Consider the following 14,680-nt stretch of genomic DNA (forward strand, 5'->3'; position numbering starts at 1 on the left):
CTGCTTTTGGAAGTCACATTCCACACTGCACAGCCTTTAACTCTATCCTTACCTCCTGTCTTCTTGTTATTTTCATCTTTTCATCCTTGTAGTCCTCTTGACCGTCACTTTTGATTTGTCTTTGTACATTGAGTTTTCTCCTTATCATTGATGAATCTATCAACCGACTCATTGTTTTATTTCTAGAATTTCTCTTTAAATCTTTTTGAAATCTGCTGTCATTTTTTTCTCTTTTTTTTTTTAAGAGAGAGAGAGAATTTTAATATTTATTTATTTATTTTTAGTTATCGGCAGACACAACATCTTTGTTTGTATGTGGTGCTGAGGATCGAACCTGGGCCGCACGAATGCCAGGCGAGCGCGCTACCGCTTGAGCCACATCCCAGCCCCATATTTTTCTCTTTTTTAAAGATCCGATCTTATTTATGTGTTACTCTTAAAAATTCTTCTTTTTGTCTGGACTCGGATCTAGAGGTAGAAGCTCTCAGAGTGGCAGCCTGCACCTCTTGGCAGTCTCTTCCTGGGGTTTTTCTTTGGCTTCTTTCGTTCTCTTGTCAGAAGTTTGGCATATTCTGCAGCCTCTTCCCTATTCTTTGTAGTGTGTTGTTTCTTCAGGCGAAGTGCTTGTGCTTGGGTTGGACACATGGAGCAGCAAGGCACTGAATCTTCAGTGCTTTGGTCCTGGGTTTTTTGCCTTCCTCATTTAAGGGTTTCCTTACAACACATTGGTGACCATCATCTTCCTTAGAGAGCTTGAACAGTTTGCGAATTCTACTATCTCTTTTAGGTCCCAGTCGATAAGACACAGTAGTATCCGAGAATCCAGGAATATCTTTCTCTCTCTTTTCTTTTTAAATTATAACCAAGTTGAAAACACTCACATTGGCATCCGTGACACAACCTTGAACAGCTTTGGGCTTTCTCTCTCCAGTTTGCCTTGGTCTATCCCATACATGCTCCTTACTCAGTAGCATGGGTCAAGATACCTGCTTCATGGACAAACCTTGTTTGTCATTCCTGTCACTGATTCGGGTCACATAACCCTTCCATTCTTCACCCAGAGCGTCAGCAGCAACTTCTGTGGCCACACGCTGCTTATAAAAAGTGTAGAATTAGGCTGGGGATGTGACTCAAGCGGTAGCCCACTAGCCTGGCATGCGTGTGGCCTGAGTTCAATCCTCAGCACCACATACAAACAGAGATGTTGTGCCCGCTGAAAAAAACTAAAAAATAAATAAATAAATATTTTTTAAAATTCTCTCTCCCTGTCTCTGTCTGTCTGTCTGTCTGTCTGTCTGTCTCTCTCTCTCTCTCTCTCTCTCTCTTAAAAAAAAAAAAAAAGTGTGGAATTTGTGTTCATCGTCCACTGGAGTGAGTTTCCAGCAGTCAATGGCTGGGAAGAGACACTCAGCTTCCTCTTGGTGCAGCTCTTCGCCTATCTGAAACCTGCTATTGTTTCTACAGTTCCAAGTTTCCTAGAGTTATCTTCAAATTTCATTTTTGAAGCATGATAAACATTGTTATTTTATCATTTTTCTGAGTACTCCAATATTTGGAATTTGTATTTCCCGACTTCTGCTTCTGCTGTTTTTGTTTTTTTATAGACCTTAATTTCTTGTTATGTCTGAATATCTTTGACTAGATGCTGGTATTTTTATTAATAATTATTTGTATGAATAATTGATGCTTTGAAGTTTTAGAATGCTAATAGTCTAAAGCTTAGATGAAAGTACTTTCTTCTATGGGATTTTTGCATTTGATTCTGCCCGTTGCCTAAGAACACCACTAATTTGGTATTACTGTAAATCGAGTTCAAGGCTGGAGGTCTCCTAGGCAAGCAAGGGGGTTTAAATCTGAGCCCGATTCTGACTGACCTGCATCCTGAGAGAATAGAACTTTGAAGAGGATTTCTTGCCAGAAACCAGATCTTTTTGTGGGCCTGTGGGCTTAGATTTCTCTCTTCTCATCCCCATGGCAAAAGTGCAAATTCCTCAGAGTGGGAAATGCCTTGGAAGCATTGGTTCCTTGCCTGGTGACCACTCTAGAGGTTCTGCTTCTTCCTTCAGTTTTTCCTTTTTTGTTTTGTTGGCTTTTAAAGTGTTTTATCCAGCACTGTAGATTTGTTTTGAAGAAGAATATCTAATCCACCTTTATAGAAGTCCCATAATTACTCTTGGGTCCTGTTTTGAATACAGAGGGCTCTGAGTGTCCCAGGGGTCTTGAGGGCAGGTGTGGCCTTTGGGTCAGAAGTTGCATGAGAGTCAGAACCAGGAATAAAATAGGTGAACCGAGATGATCTGGAGCTGCCTGGTGACTGAAGAGTGGTGTCAGCCTGGCTTCTCACCATAGGGGTGGGAGTCCCCTCACAGACACTAATGAGTAAAGCAGAGTGGTCAGAATGACTCACAAACTCAGCTCTGTCACCAAGGGGCAAAGGTCCTGAGTCCAAGAACAAAACTATGGTGGCTGACGAAGGTCTCCAGATGCTGCTCCACCCTGTGGAGCTTGACGTGCTGGAGGACGTGCATTTTGGGTGACTTATGTGTGTCCTGTGATTCTTGCAGAGGGATTTTTGTTTGTGTTCGGGGGCCAAGATGAAAATAAGCAGACCCTGAGCTCAGGAGAAAAGTACGACCCAGACGCAAATACGTGGACTGCATTGCCACCCATGAATGAGGTATCCCATGTGTGTTTCCTGTGATGGGTTTCCTCTTCCCCTGGGTCCTCTTGCTGGCTTAGTGTTCCAGTGTCAAGGAAGAGAAGAGGCAGCCCTGCCTAGGGCCCGCCTGTGTGCTCACGACCCCCTTGCCCTGCCTCTCTCCTTCCTGCTCAGGCCTCACCTGCTCTTACCCGGGCCCTTGTGTTGTTTGCCCCTCCTTGTCTGAACCTCTCTTGAGACTGCATGGCCTGCTCCTCCCCCCGCTCAGTCCTTTGCTGTGTCCTCACTTTTCAGGGGGTTTCCTCCTGCCTCTTCTCTCACACATAAGGTCTTTCCTAATCCTTCTGGAGGCTCTTTGATGGCTGGAAATTCCTTCTGTCCCGATTTACTTTCATGCTAGAGCAGGGCTCAGCGCATGGGGCTCTGAGGTGGTGGCTGGATGAATGGCCAACCCCAGGGCTTCAGCCACTCCCAGACCTCAGCAGCCCGGTCCTCCCCACTGCCCCTCCCGTGGAGAGTCTGCACAGTTATGGCCCTTTTGTGTCTCACTCCTCCACTTGGAAACCCATAGCCCATTGCTATGCAAAAACAATTCTGTGAAACCCATTATTACCTAAGGTAATATTCTTTTTTCTTGCTGTGAGTTATGTGAGTTAAAAAGTAATGGTTATGCCAGTGAATTCACCACATTTTATTCCCTTGTTCTGAAAAATGCCTGGTTTGGGGTTCTTTATTGTGCTGGAAGGGTGAGTGCTAGTGAAGCCAGAAACAAGATGCATTAGGAGAAGTGGTTTTGAACCCCTTTTTGCTGGAACACTGCAATAAAATGATATCCCCAATCTGTATCAAATACCAAGATCTTTGATGTGTTTTCAGGCAAGACACAACTTTGGAATTGTGGAGATTGATGGGATGCTGTACATTCTGGGAGGGGAGGACGGTGAGAAGGAGCTGATTTCCATGGAGTGCTACGACATTTACTCTAAAACCTGGACGAAGCAACCTGATTTGACCATGGTTAGGAAGGTGAGGACAATAGCTTGTGATAACTAGTCTGTTCATTTATTTCTTTAGTATGCCTTTAATATAACTCAGAGTACTTAAAGATTTAAAATGATAGAGTTCTGTCTTTTTTTTTTTTTTTTTAAGTTGGAGATAACACCTTTATTTTATTTATTTATTTATTTTATATGGTGCTAAGGATCTAAACCAGCGCCTCGCACGTGCTAGGCAAGCGCTCCATCGCTGAACCACAACCACAGCCCCGAGTTCTGTCTTTATTAACAGCTACATGCCAAGATAGGAAAGAGGTTGTGCCTGAGAGTTGACTCTGGGGCAGGAGGTGGCACTGCTGGGTACAAGTCTGTTGATGGTGCCATGTGTGTGCACTAACCTAGGGAGCAGCCAGATATCCCCACCTGTTCCTTAGTCACTGTTCAAGATGGGGGAGAAACATTAGTCAGTATACAGGTGAAAGCAAATGGCTTACATAGATGTTTAGAGCAAAGTCCGTCTTTTTTTATAGTCCTGTTGTGGACAAGGAGTATCCATCAAGCCTAAGCTTCATGTGTTATCATAGGTATTTTACATCTTTAGATACAGAGACATGCTTTGTGCCCTTTCAGCTGAGCTATTTAGATAGGAATTAAATGACTTATTGTTCTGTGAAACCTGTATCTTGGGATCTTCAAATATTGGTAAAAGAATAGAGACCAGAGCTTTTTTTTTTCTCTTTGCAATATTGAGGGTTAAACCCAGAGCCTTGTGTATACTAGGCAAGTGCTGTACCACTGAGCTAGACCCCCAGCCTGGGAGAGCTTTTAGAAAATAGGACTATTGACTTAGGATGCAGAAGAACTCCTCCTGGGATTCACAACATGTGTATTCTCTTGCTCTTCTCATTTTTAAGTCCTGTGGTGTCATTGAAAAGCACTGTAGGGGCCTGGAGTTGTAGCTCAGGGGTAGAGTGCTTGCCTCATACTTACTTCCCAGCACCACATCTAAATATGCAAATAAAATAAGGGTCCATCAACAAATTAAAAAAAATTTAAAAAAAAAGCACTGTAGTTTTACTGTTAGAAATCAATCTTTTATGTGATAAATTGGTTTCTGGATGAGTTACTGTCTATTCATCTATCCGAATCATTTTTTTTTTTTTTCAGATTGGCTGCTATGCAGCTATGAAAAAGAAAATCTATGCCATGGGTGGAGGATCATATGGAAAACTGTTTGAATCTGTGGAATGCTATGACCCGAGGACCCAGCAGTGGACTGCTATATGTCCACTGAAAGAGAGGAGGTGAGTGACTGTGAATGCCGACTCCCTTTCTGGTCTGAAGCCCTTACCCAACTCTTCTTCCTCATTCTTTCAAAGTGACCTTTCATTTGAGTGACACTTCCTAGAAAGGAAGGCCCTCAAGTATGTGAAATGCTGGCTACTGCAGTTATAGCAAGTGCTAGAGGCGCTGGGACTTGGGTCTTCAGCCGTGACTCATGCTGCCTGTGCTGTGTGGCCTTTCAGGTTTGGAGCCGTGGCCTGTGGAGTCGCCATGGAGCTGTATGTGTTTGGGGGAGTCCGAAGTCGTGAGGACATCCAGGGTGGTGAGATGGTCACCTGCAAATCCGAGTTCTACCATGATGAGTTTAAAAGGTAATTGCAAACAGCTTTTACTTTACACTGTTAAAAGCATGTTTCAGCTGTGTTTAGTTTTGATTTCAGGTTACTTCATTGTGTTGTCTCTTTAAGAGATATGATCAAAGACATTTATTTAGTGACTTCAGAAGTATTGGTAACTCATTGGAAACCATGGAAACGATTCTCTAAAATGTAAACCAGATCTTGACATTTGGTTGCTTAGAATAATTTACTGGCTTCCAGTACCTTTTAGGAAAAGGTTTAAACTTCTCGACTTGACATAATCGGCCTTTGTCTGCTTTTTCTGCTACAGTCCAACCCAGTTGTTTCACACTCCCCCCGCCCCACCCCCCAAACATGTATGCCTCTCCTTTGGCTTAAAATATCCCTTCCCACTGTTCATTCTGTCTGACCTTTTCCAAACGATGCTTATGTCACTTCCTGGGGAAAGCTGCACCCTATCTTCCAGTCGAATTGGGTCCCTCAGTCAGTGATCCCCTGGTCTCTGTGCACATCTCTCTGAGTTTGTAACTACCAATCATAAACACCTTCAGAGCAAGGTCCCACCTAGTCAGCTGTGCATCCAGGCTTCCAGCATCAGGCCTGGCCTGTGCCATACTCCTTCAGATGTCGAATAGTAGATGAAATGTGGCATTGAGGTTCTTACGATGTCTGGCCAGCTGCCATGTGCATCTCATAGAGCAAAAGCATCTTTTCCAGACTTCCTCCTCTCCCCTCCTTTCACATATTCTGTTGTAACCATGACACTGCTGTACTCTTACTACCTTCAGATTTTCAGGGGACACTGTTGCACTGAATGTAATCTCAGTTGTTACCAGAAGAGGATGCTATAATATAATGTTTCATTTCTTATTATTTTACAAAAGGACAAACAATGAATAGATCCCAAATGTTAGAAATACATATAAATGTTCCCTGATTTTTAATGTGCTTTAAACTTAGCATATTTTCATAGCCTTTTTTGTTTCCAATTGTAGGGGTAGACTGTCAGGAGACTCCAAGTGTGAGAGGGTTCAGAAATGTTTGTTAAGTGGGGGTGGGCAAAGAACTTGAAAGCCCCACTGCTGCTTCCTAAAGGTGCTATGTGGCTGACTGCCAGAGTAGAAAGTAGGCTTTTAATTTCCTGCCCCAGTCAGTCTCAAGACAGTCCACCCAGCTGCATTATCAAGCAGTAGCAGTGTGTTTGGTTTTTGATAAAGCGTTGGTGTAAAGCTATTTTGTTGACTGGATTACTGCTCAGACAGCATGAAGCATGACTCCTGCTTATGTTTGGCCACTTTCTGCCCCTGTGCTCATTATGAAGTTTTTCATCCTGCCACTTGGTTTGCCATAAACTGCTGGGACCTTCAATCTGTTCCATGTTTGTGGTTGATGAACTTTATTATGTGATTTAAGTTCATGATTATTCAACATAAAAGTCTTGCTCTTTCTTTGCTATTTAAAAGCACTTCCAACCAAATATGATTCCTACATCTTGTTGGGCACTGCGGCCCACACCTAGAATCCCCGTGACTCAGGAGGTTGAGGCAGAAGGATGACAAGTTTGAGGTCACCCTCAACAACTTAGCAAAGCCTTGAGCAGCTTAGCAAGACCCTATCCCAAAATAAAAGGTAAAAAAGGATTGGGGATGTGCCTCAGTTGTTAAGCACCTCTGAGTTTGATCCCTTGTACCAAAAAAAAAAAAAAAGATTCTGTATCTTCATCTTTCATATTTCTAGGCTGTTAAGTTCATTTGTAAATAGAATAAAGAGAGCTAAGTGCTCTTGTCAACATAGTACAAAGGATTCTCACATGTTTAGATCACACTAAGCATGTATGTGATGGTGCCACCAAGTACAAGTCACTTAACTCACTGGATTTAGTGTAGATTTTGTAATCAGCCCTATTTCACATAAGGAAACCAGAGCACAGAGAAGAAATTCAGACTCAGGTGTGCTGGCTCTAGAGTCCTCCTTTGCATGACTCCGCTCTGTTGACTTAAAAAATACAGACTTTGGGGCTGGGGATATAGCTCAGTTGGTAGAATGCTTGCCTTACATACACAAGGTCCTGGGCTCAATCCCCAGCACCACAAATAATAATAATAATAATAATAATAATATAGGCTTTTTCTTAAATATCTATAGACAAATAACATATAGGAGTCATTCATTTCTTAATAGATCGGATGTTTCCAAGCACGTTCTAATTGCATATTGTGGAAACTATTGCCAGTTGAGCAATCTGTATTAGTTTGGGGACCATTTAGATTGTTTTAAAGTAATGTCTTGTCTTTCCTGTCTTTGATTCATATTTTTAGATAAAAAACTTTCCTGGCAATATGCCGTATCTTATTATTTTCTGTATTTCTGAATAAAAACAACACTGATAGAAGGAAAGCAAAGAAATCACCGTAAGTTGTTCCCAAGTCCTAGTTAACCATTCAGCCAGGGCAACACTTTCTCTTCCTGGTCCTGCGTCCTGTCCTGTTAATATACTGCCATCCTCCCAGCTATTCATACTCAAAGGGTCCTCTTTGATCGCTCTTGTGCTGCCATGTCATCAGTTGCCACATCTTGTCTTTCCTGGGATCTGCAGGCTTCCTCACACACACCTCTGTGCACAGTGTCCTCAGCCTCAGGGCAGCTCTGGCGAATGCCCACCCTCTGCCTCTTGACTTGGACAAAAGCTCGGGCCATCTCATCCCCCTGCTCAGACCTCTTCACGCTTTCCTGTTACCACATCCACATAACCGTACTCGGCCCCCTCGGCGTCCTCTGATCCAAGGTGAGGAGGTCACCAGTCTTCATCATCCGCAGGAAGAGGTCCTTTTTACTTCCTCCAGCTACCTCTGTGCGTTTGCTCACCCTCCTTTCATTTTCATTTCAGTTTTGTGTATCAGTCAGGTTAACTTGAAGCTCAGACCTGTCGGTTTCACCTTTTCATCCCAGAATGCATGATTGGAATAGGTATGCATGACACCACGAAGAATCTCATGTTGGTTTCTGATCCAGGGATTAGGGGCCACTGTGGCAGGAAATGCTGAGTAGAACCCTGGAACTCTGATTTCCTACCAACATAGAAAACCAGAAGTAACATGCATCCTAGGGAAATTGACAGATTATGTCACCATCAAAAACTTGAAAATGCAGGCATGATGATAGCTTTCACAGCCCTATGTAATCCAATTAGGAAAAGTAGACATGACAGGTGGATCTTAGAAAATGACTACAACGTCATAAACTTCAGTCAGGTGGCTACGCTGATCACAGATGCCGTCCAGATGTAGTACCTGCACACGCAGGTTGTGTCTTTATGCAGCATGGTCCCGGGCCTTGCCCTGCAGCTATTGGCCTAGCCAGTGTTTTTAATTCTCACCAATTTTGAGGGCTCATCAGAAGCCATCTGCTTTTACCTGGAGGGGCCGACAGTTAACCGGCATGTTTCACCCCAGGTCCAGGTCAGTCCTGTCTCTGCTGCGTAGGAGTCCACAAGATTCGATCACCTCTGTGTCACACAGAACATCACGTTTTCTGCCCTGTTCATCAGAGCTTGCTGCTGGGGAGCCGCAGTACTTCAGGCGCCTCCAGAAGGCATGTAAACTGGAGGATAGGAGCTGAACCCCACTCTTGACCAAAAAATTCCACCAAGACTCCAGTCAGGAGACAGAAGGCACACCTATCATCTGAACAGTGAAAATGTAATATACTTGATTATTAACTAGTAAGAAAGATCAACTGCTACAAGAGATGAAGGAAGACTTGAAATAATGCACAAATGGAGGCTCAGGGTACAGCTCAGTGATGGAACATGTCCTTAGCATGCACAAGGCCCCAGCGCCCTGGGTCCACTTCCCCAGCACAAAAAAAATGAAAAAAGAATGCATAAACAGCTGATGTAAGAAGCACAGCTACCACTTTAGGCCAAGGGAAGGACCTAAGGAAGGAACAAATTGGAAAGAGTCCTCCCAGCCCTCGAGACTGAGATTGTCCCACCGGGGAGTGTGTTGTGCTCCCTGTAAGCAGAGCACTAGGGTGCAGGTGCCAGGGGAGCTCAAGGGAAGTGGACGCTGGCCTGCACACGGCCCTGCAGCAGGAGGCGGAGCGCCCTCTGTCCCCGCCTTCTGTGGACAGAGCCAGCTGCTGGTTTGGCTCCATTCTGTCCCTTTGGTTTCTACACTGTCGTCGCATCTCATCCTAGCTCAAGCTGTCACCAACCACTGCCACCCGAGTGATCCCCAGCTCTGACTGACTGCAGGTTTCTTCTGGCCTTCCTTGTCCAGATCACTGGGGCGGCCCCGTGTGCTCCTCATGTGCAGGTCTGAGGCTTCAGGTTCCCATGCAGCTCCACTCTAGCCGCGCCCAGCTGTTTGGATTATCTTTTCTCTTCATTTCACTCGTTGTGAAACGTTTTCTTTCCTCTTCATCAGGTTGGAGGATTTCTGCTGCTTGGTCCTAAACCTGCTGTTGCTTTCCTTTGCTCTCTCCAGCCTGTGGTTAGGACCATCCAGCATATTTTTATTTCAAATATTATCTTTTCAATTCTAAAATCTTTGTGCAGTTTGTTATTAGTGTTGGTTGGTTGTTTTTTGTTTTTCTTTTCATTCTTTCTGTTCTGAAATTGCTGTCTCTCCATCACAAGCCTCTTTTCTTCCCCTCACTGAGCGTGCTCATGGTAGCTGCCTTCAGCTCTCTGCCTGACAATCCCAGCGTCTGAGTCATCTCAGAGTTGGCGTCTGTTGATTGTTTATTCCCTTGAGAATGGCTTCTCCTTTTTCTAACTCTTCTTTTGTTGATTGCATCCTGGACATTCTTAGTTATGTTGTTAAGGCCCTGAGTGTGGCACTGAGAGTCTCAGGAGGCAGTTAGCATGGTCAGACTCCAACACAGGCTGCCATACCTGCAGTGGGTGGTACCTCAGCTCTCATTTCAATTCTTTTTTTTTTTTTTTTTAAAGAGAGAGAGAGAGAGAGAGAGAGAGAGAATTTTTAATATTTATTTTTTAGTTCTCAGCGGACACAACATCTTTGTTGGTATGTGGTGCTGAGGATCGAACCCGGGCCGCACGCATGCCAGGCCAGCACGCTACCGCTTGAGCCACATCCCCAGCCCCATCATTTCAATTCTTGAAGCCTCAGTTACAGGCACATGTGGTCCCAGACTTGGCAAAAGACTTGAAATGAGCGGATGCTCGTCCATGAAGGCTTCCTCCATGCCTGTCTTTTCTGGAGTCTTCCCTTCACTCCAGGACTCCTGACCCCCATTCCCAATTACTATAGCCAGAGAGGTGGCCAGTTTTAGCTACCCAATGGTGCCACCTTCACACTGCCTTTAGAGAAAACTACAAAGGAACAGGAAATTCACTTCACAGGGGTTGCTCACTCAACTTTCATTTTCTTCCCTAAACCAGAGCCCTCTGGTAGCTGTGTTTTGTGTTTTATCCAGAGATTTAGCTGATACTTACAGCAGCACTTGGTCAAGAAGCAGACATCAGCCGGGCACGGTGGTGCCCACCTGTAATCCCAGCGGCTCAGGAGGCTGAGGCAGAGGATCATGAGTTCAAAGTTCAAAGTTAGCCTCAGCAAAATTAAGGTGCCAAGCAACTCAGTGAGACCCTGTATGTAAATAAAATGCAAAATAGGGCTGGGATGTGGCTCAATGGCCGAGTGCCCCTGAGTTCAATCCCTGGTACCCCCTCACTAAAAAAAATAAAAACAGCAGACACCTTACCTCATAAAAGCTTGCTTTTCTCTCCTCTCTCTTCTCTCCCAGATCTCTTTGCTGTTCTTTACCTCTCCAAAGCTCACTGCTGCAGTCCATTCTGTATTTTAAAGTGTCATTCTCAGGGGCAATCTTAATTCTGAGTCATCAAAGGACCTGTCATCATGGCCTCCATGTACTGATAGCCCGTGTTTGAGAGGGTGACCGTAGTACAGGTGTTGCCTTGTTCCTCATAGAAGTGACTCTAATAGTAACCTCTGAAGCGTCCTGGACACCATGCAGGTACTCATTTTGCTCCACAGCAGGCATTTCAGGTGCCTGCTTTACAGAAGAGGAAGTAGTGGTTCAGGTAGCAGCATTTCCAAGGAAATTGAAGTGACAATGTTCTAAACCTTCCTACCTGCTTATGAGCAGCAGCAGCTCAATATGTGATCCAGTAAAATTTCCAAGTTCCATTTCACTTGAAGCCTCTGCATTGCATTACATAACCTCAATCCCCTAGGCTTATTTTTGTTTGTTTGTTTGTTTTTTTGTTTTTTGAAGCTAGGAATTCTGTATCATTGATATGCTGAGGACCAAATTGAGTAGATCATCCACATAGGCCAGTTTTCTTCAGCTTCATACCATTATTCCAAGAATGAATCTTGTTACATTCTCAGTCAACAAAATTTCCAGGGAGCCTCACTGTGCTCCAGGGAGCTTTAGTAGCAGCACAGTCCCATGTTTCCTCGCTGGGGAGTGCTGCTCATCCTGTGAGCAGACAGGCCCTGCCCACAGCTCTGCCCAGAAGAAGACTGTAAGGGTGTCCTGGCAGTCTGGCTCAGCTGAGCACAAGGCACAGTGGTACTCATCAGCTTTGATTCAGAAACTGAGAGGAACTTAAATGATGAGGCATAATAATGTTTATCCCTGAAGATGTGAAATGTGAGTAAGCCAGTGTTGTAGTCTGACATTTTTCAAACTCTTTCTTTCAAAAGCTTATTCAAGATCTCCATTTTTTAGTTTTCAGTGAGAGCTCTTAGTTTTTCTTTTTTTCTTTTTATTGGAGGCATTTTAGAAGTAAGGACCAAAATCTGTATTCTCAGCCCCAGCAAACTACCTGACACCAGTCAGCATTCAGATGTTAAATGAATCAAGTATTATGAGCATACATTTAGGAATCTGACCACTTGTCTTTACTTCTGAGTTGTTTACCATCTTGGACAATTCATCGTGCACTCTTGGACAATTCATTATGCACCCTTGTTTCTTGGAATTCAAAATATGGAAGCTACCTACATTGTAACAGTCTGGGGAAAGTGTCCATTGCATAAAAGTGATGCTCTTTATGCAATAATTTTAGTGATATTTGGTATGGAAGTGCTGTAAACCTAAGGTGCAGGCACAGCATAGTGAGCCAGGCCAGGAACAATGCCTGCATACCTGTGTGCATCAGAGGCCAATTGGGCGTTGGCAGCCCTTGAAGTCCTGAGATCCTACTGACATCCACTGTGACAGCATGCCTGTCGGCTCTTAATAGGAAATTGCTTGGCTAATTGCTTAGTTTTACTTTCTTAAAGGAAAGCAAAGACAGCTTGCATTCTGGAATAGTTTTAGACTTGTAGAGAAGTGGCAGAAATAGTCCTGGAGTTCCCACAAGCGTGCATTCTGCTTCTCCTAATGCTGACATCCTCCGTGACCAGAGTGCAAGTGTCGCGACTGGGATGTTTACACTGCACGGTGTTGATTAAACTCCAAGCTCCTGGAACTTCACCCGTGTTTCACTGGCATCTCCTCTGGATTCAGTCCAGAATCCTATGTGCATCTGGTCACCACGTTCCCTTGGTCCTGTAGGCTGTGACATTGCGTTCCTCTGTCTCCTCATCTGCTCTGACCTTGAGACTCCCAAAGATTAACAGTCAGGTTTTTTCCTAGAATGTCTCTTTATTTAGAGGAACTTAACAGTTTCTCATGGTTAGCCTGGGGTTGTGTAACACTGTGTTCTCTGCAGGGGATCGAGACAAATGTCTGTGAGCTCGACTGCCAGATGCCTTGACCTGGATCAGCAGGTGGAGGTGGTGTCCCTTGGCTTCCTTCTCTGGAGAGTTACTGTTTTCCCAGTGGGATTAGTGAGTGTCTGGGAGGAGGTCCTTTGAGAAGGTGCAGGTGCACTGCTTCTCTGTAAGCCCCGACTGCTGATGGGGGCCCAGCAGATGGGGCCACAGTCGCCACTGTGGTGTCTGCCTAGTGGGGACGTTGCTTTCCTCGTTTCTTCTATGTTTGTCAATTGGAATTCTGTAAAGGAAACCTACCCCTTCTTCCTATTTTTAAATTTTCCCGTTCTTTATTATTATTATTTTTTAGTTATAGGTCGACATAAGTCTTTATTTTACTCTGTGTAGTGCTAAGGATCGAACCCAGTACCTCACGCATGCCAGGCGAGTGCTCTACCTCTGAGCTACGGCCCCAGCCCTTTTTTGGTTCTTCATATTGGTCCTGATGCGCAGGTGTTTTACTCCAGTCCTGCTGCTCTCTCTTGCTCAAAGGGCTCCATGTTGGTGCTTGGGAGTTCCTCCCTCCAGCTCCTGCACCTCATGCTGTGCCTTCCCCTTTTTGAAGGATTTTCTTTCTGGCATCATAGATGCTGTGGGCTCATCTTGTGTTCTTTCTGCCTCTGCCTCAGAACCAACCGCTAGTTCCTGGAACTCTCAATCTTTTAATGGTTATTGAATTGATTTTTCAACAGAGGTGCCAAGGCATGTTTCAGTGGGGAAAGGAAGCCTTTAGCAAAGGCGCTGGAATAGTTAGCTATCTGAATGGAAAAAGGAGAACTTAGACTCGTACCATATGTAAAAATGAATTTGAATGTATCCTAGGCCTAAATCCATAAAGTTCCTGAAGAGTGCATAGGAGAAAAACCTATAAAACCTTGGGGGAAGCACATATTTTCTAGAAGGACACCAAAAACATTACCATAAAAGCAAAAAGAAGATATGTCAAATTAAAAACATCTGTTTCTCAAAAGATTCCACTAAGAAAAAGGCACACACATGCAGGGGAAGAATATTGATATGCTCGAATCTCACAAGGGCCTTGTACTCACTTAATACAAAGGATCTTACAACTCAACAAAAGATAGTAACCCCAATTTTAAAAATCAGCAAATCTTTGAACTTACATTTCACAAAAGAAGATACATGAAGTGGCTAATTAACAGCATCACTGGTCTTCAGGGAAATGCACATCATTAAAATGGCTAAAATTTTAAAAAGACTGACATGATAATACTAACCCACAAGGACTCGCTACACCGCTAACTGGAGCGCATAATGCAGTGCACTTTGGAAGGGAGGGGGCGTTTTCTCATGGAGTGGCATCTACCCTCCACCCAGGCAGAGCTCCCCTCTGCAGTGACAGGAAGCGCAACTGTGGCCATGGAGGTGGAGCATGAGGGTGGAGATTGCTGTGGTGCCCAGTGCTGTGGGTGGCTCACCAAGTTTTCCTGTCTCTTAGTCTTTCTAAATATCAGGGTCATGCTTTTCTTTCCTTAATATTGTCCTTTGGCTTTGTCTGCAGGTGGATCTATCTTAATGACCAGAATTTGTGCATCCCTGCCAGCTCCTCTTTTGTCTATGGAGCTGTACCAATAGGAGCCAGTATCTATGTTATTGGAGATCTTGATACAG

General features: G+C 44.2%; 1 protein-coding gene and 1 pseudogene across 2 annotated transcripts in view; one reads left to right on the forward strand and one right to left on the reverse strand.

The window, feature by feature from the left end:
• Nucleotides 1-14,680, forward strand: part of Gan (gigaxonin) — a 76,036-nt gene that overhangs the window by 49,114 nt on the left and 12,242 nt on the right. For both annotated transcript variants that reach the window (XM_078032724.1, XM_078032725.1), the window contains 5 exons: nucleotides 2,565-2,677; nucleotides 3,536-3,685; nucleotides 4,822-4,958; nucleotides 5,181-5,309; nucleotides 14,571-14,680. In XM_078032724.1, the coding sequence (XP_077888850.1) occupies nucleotides 2,565-2,677; nucleotides 3,536-3,685; nucleotides 4,822-4,958; nucleotides 5,181-5,309; nucleotides 14,571-14,680 (639 nt within the window). The remainder of the gene's footprint in view (nucleotides 1-2,564; nucleotides 2,678-3,535; nucleotides 3,686-4,821; nucleotides 4,959-5,180; nucleotides 5,310-14,570) is intronic.
• On the reverse strand, nucleotides 420-1,100 carry LOC120888045 (small ribosomal subunit protein eS6 pseudogene; annotated as a pseudogene).

Source organism: Ictidomys tridecemlineatus, chromosome 15 (assembly GCF_052094955.1).
Source record: "Ictidomys tridecemlineatus isolate mIctTri1 chromosome 15, mIctTri1.hap1, whole genome shotgun sequence".
Taxonomy (NCBI): Eukaryota; Metazoa; Chordata; class Mammalia; order Rodentia; family Sciuridae; genus Ictidomys; species Ictidomys tridecemlineatus.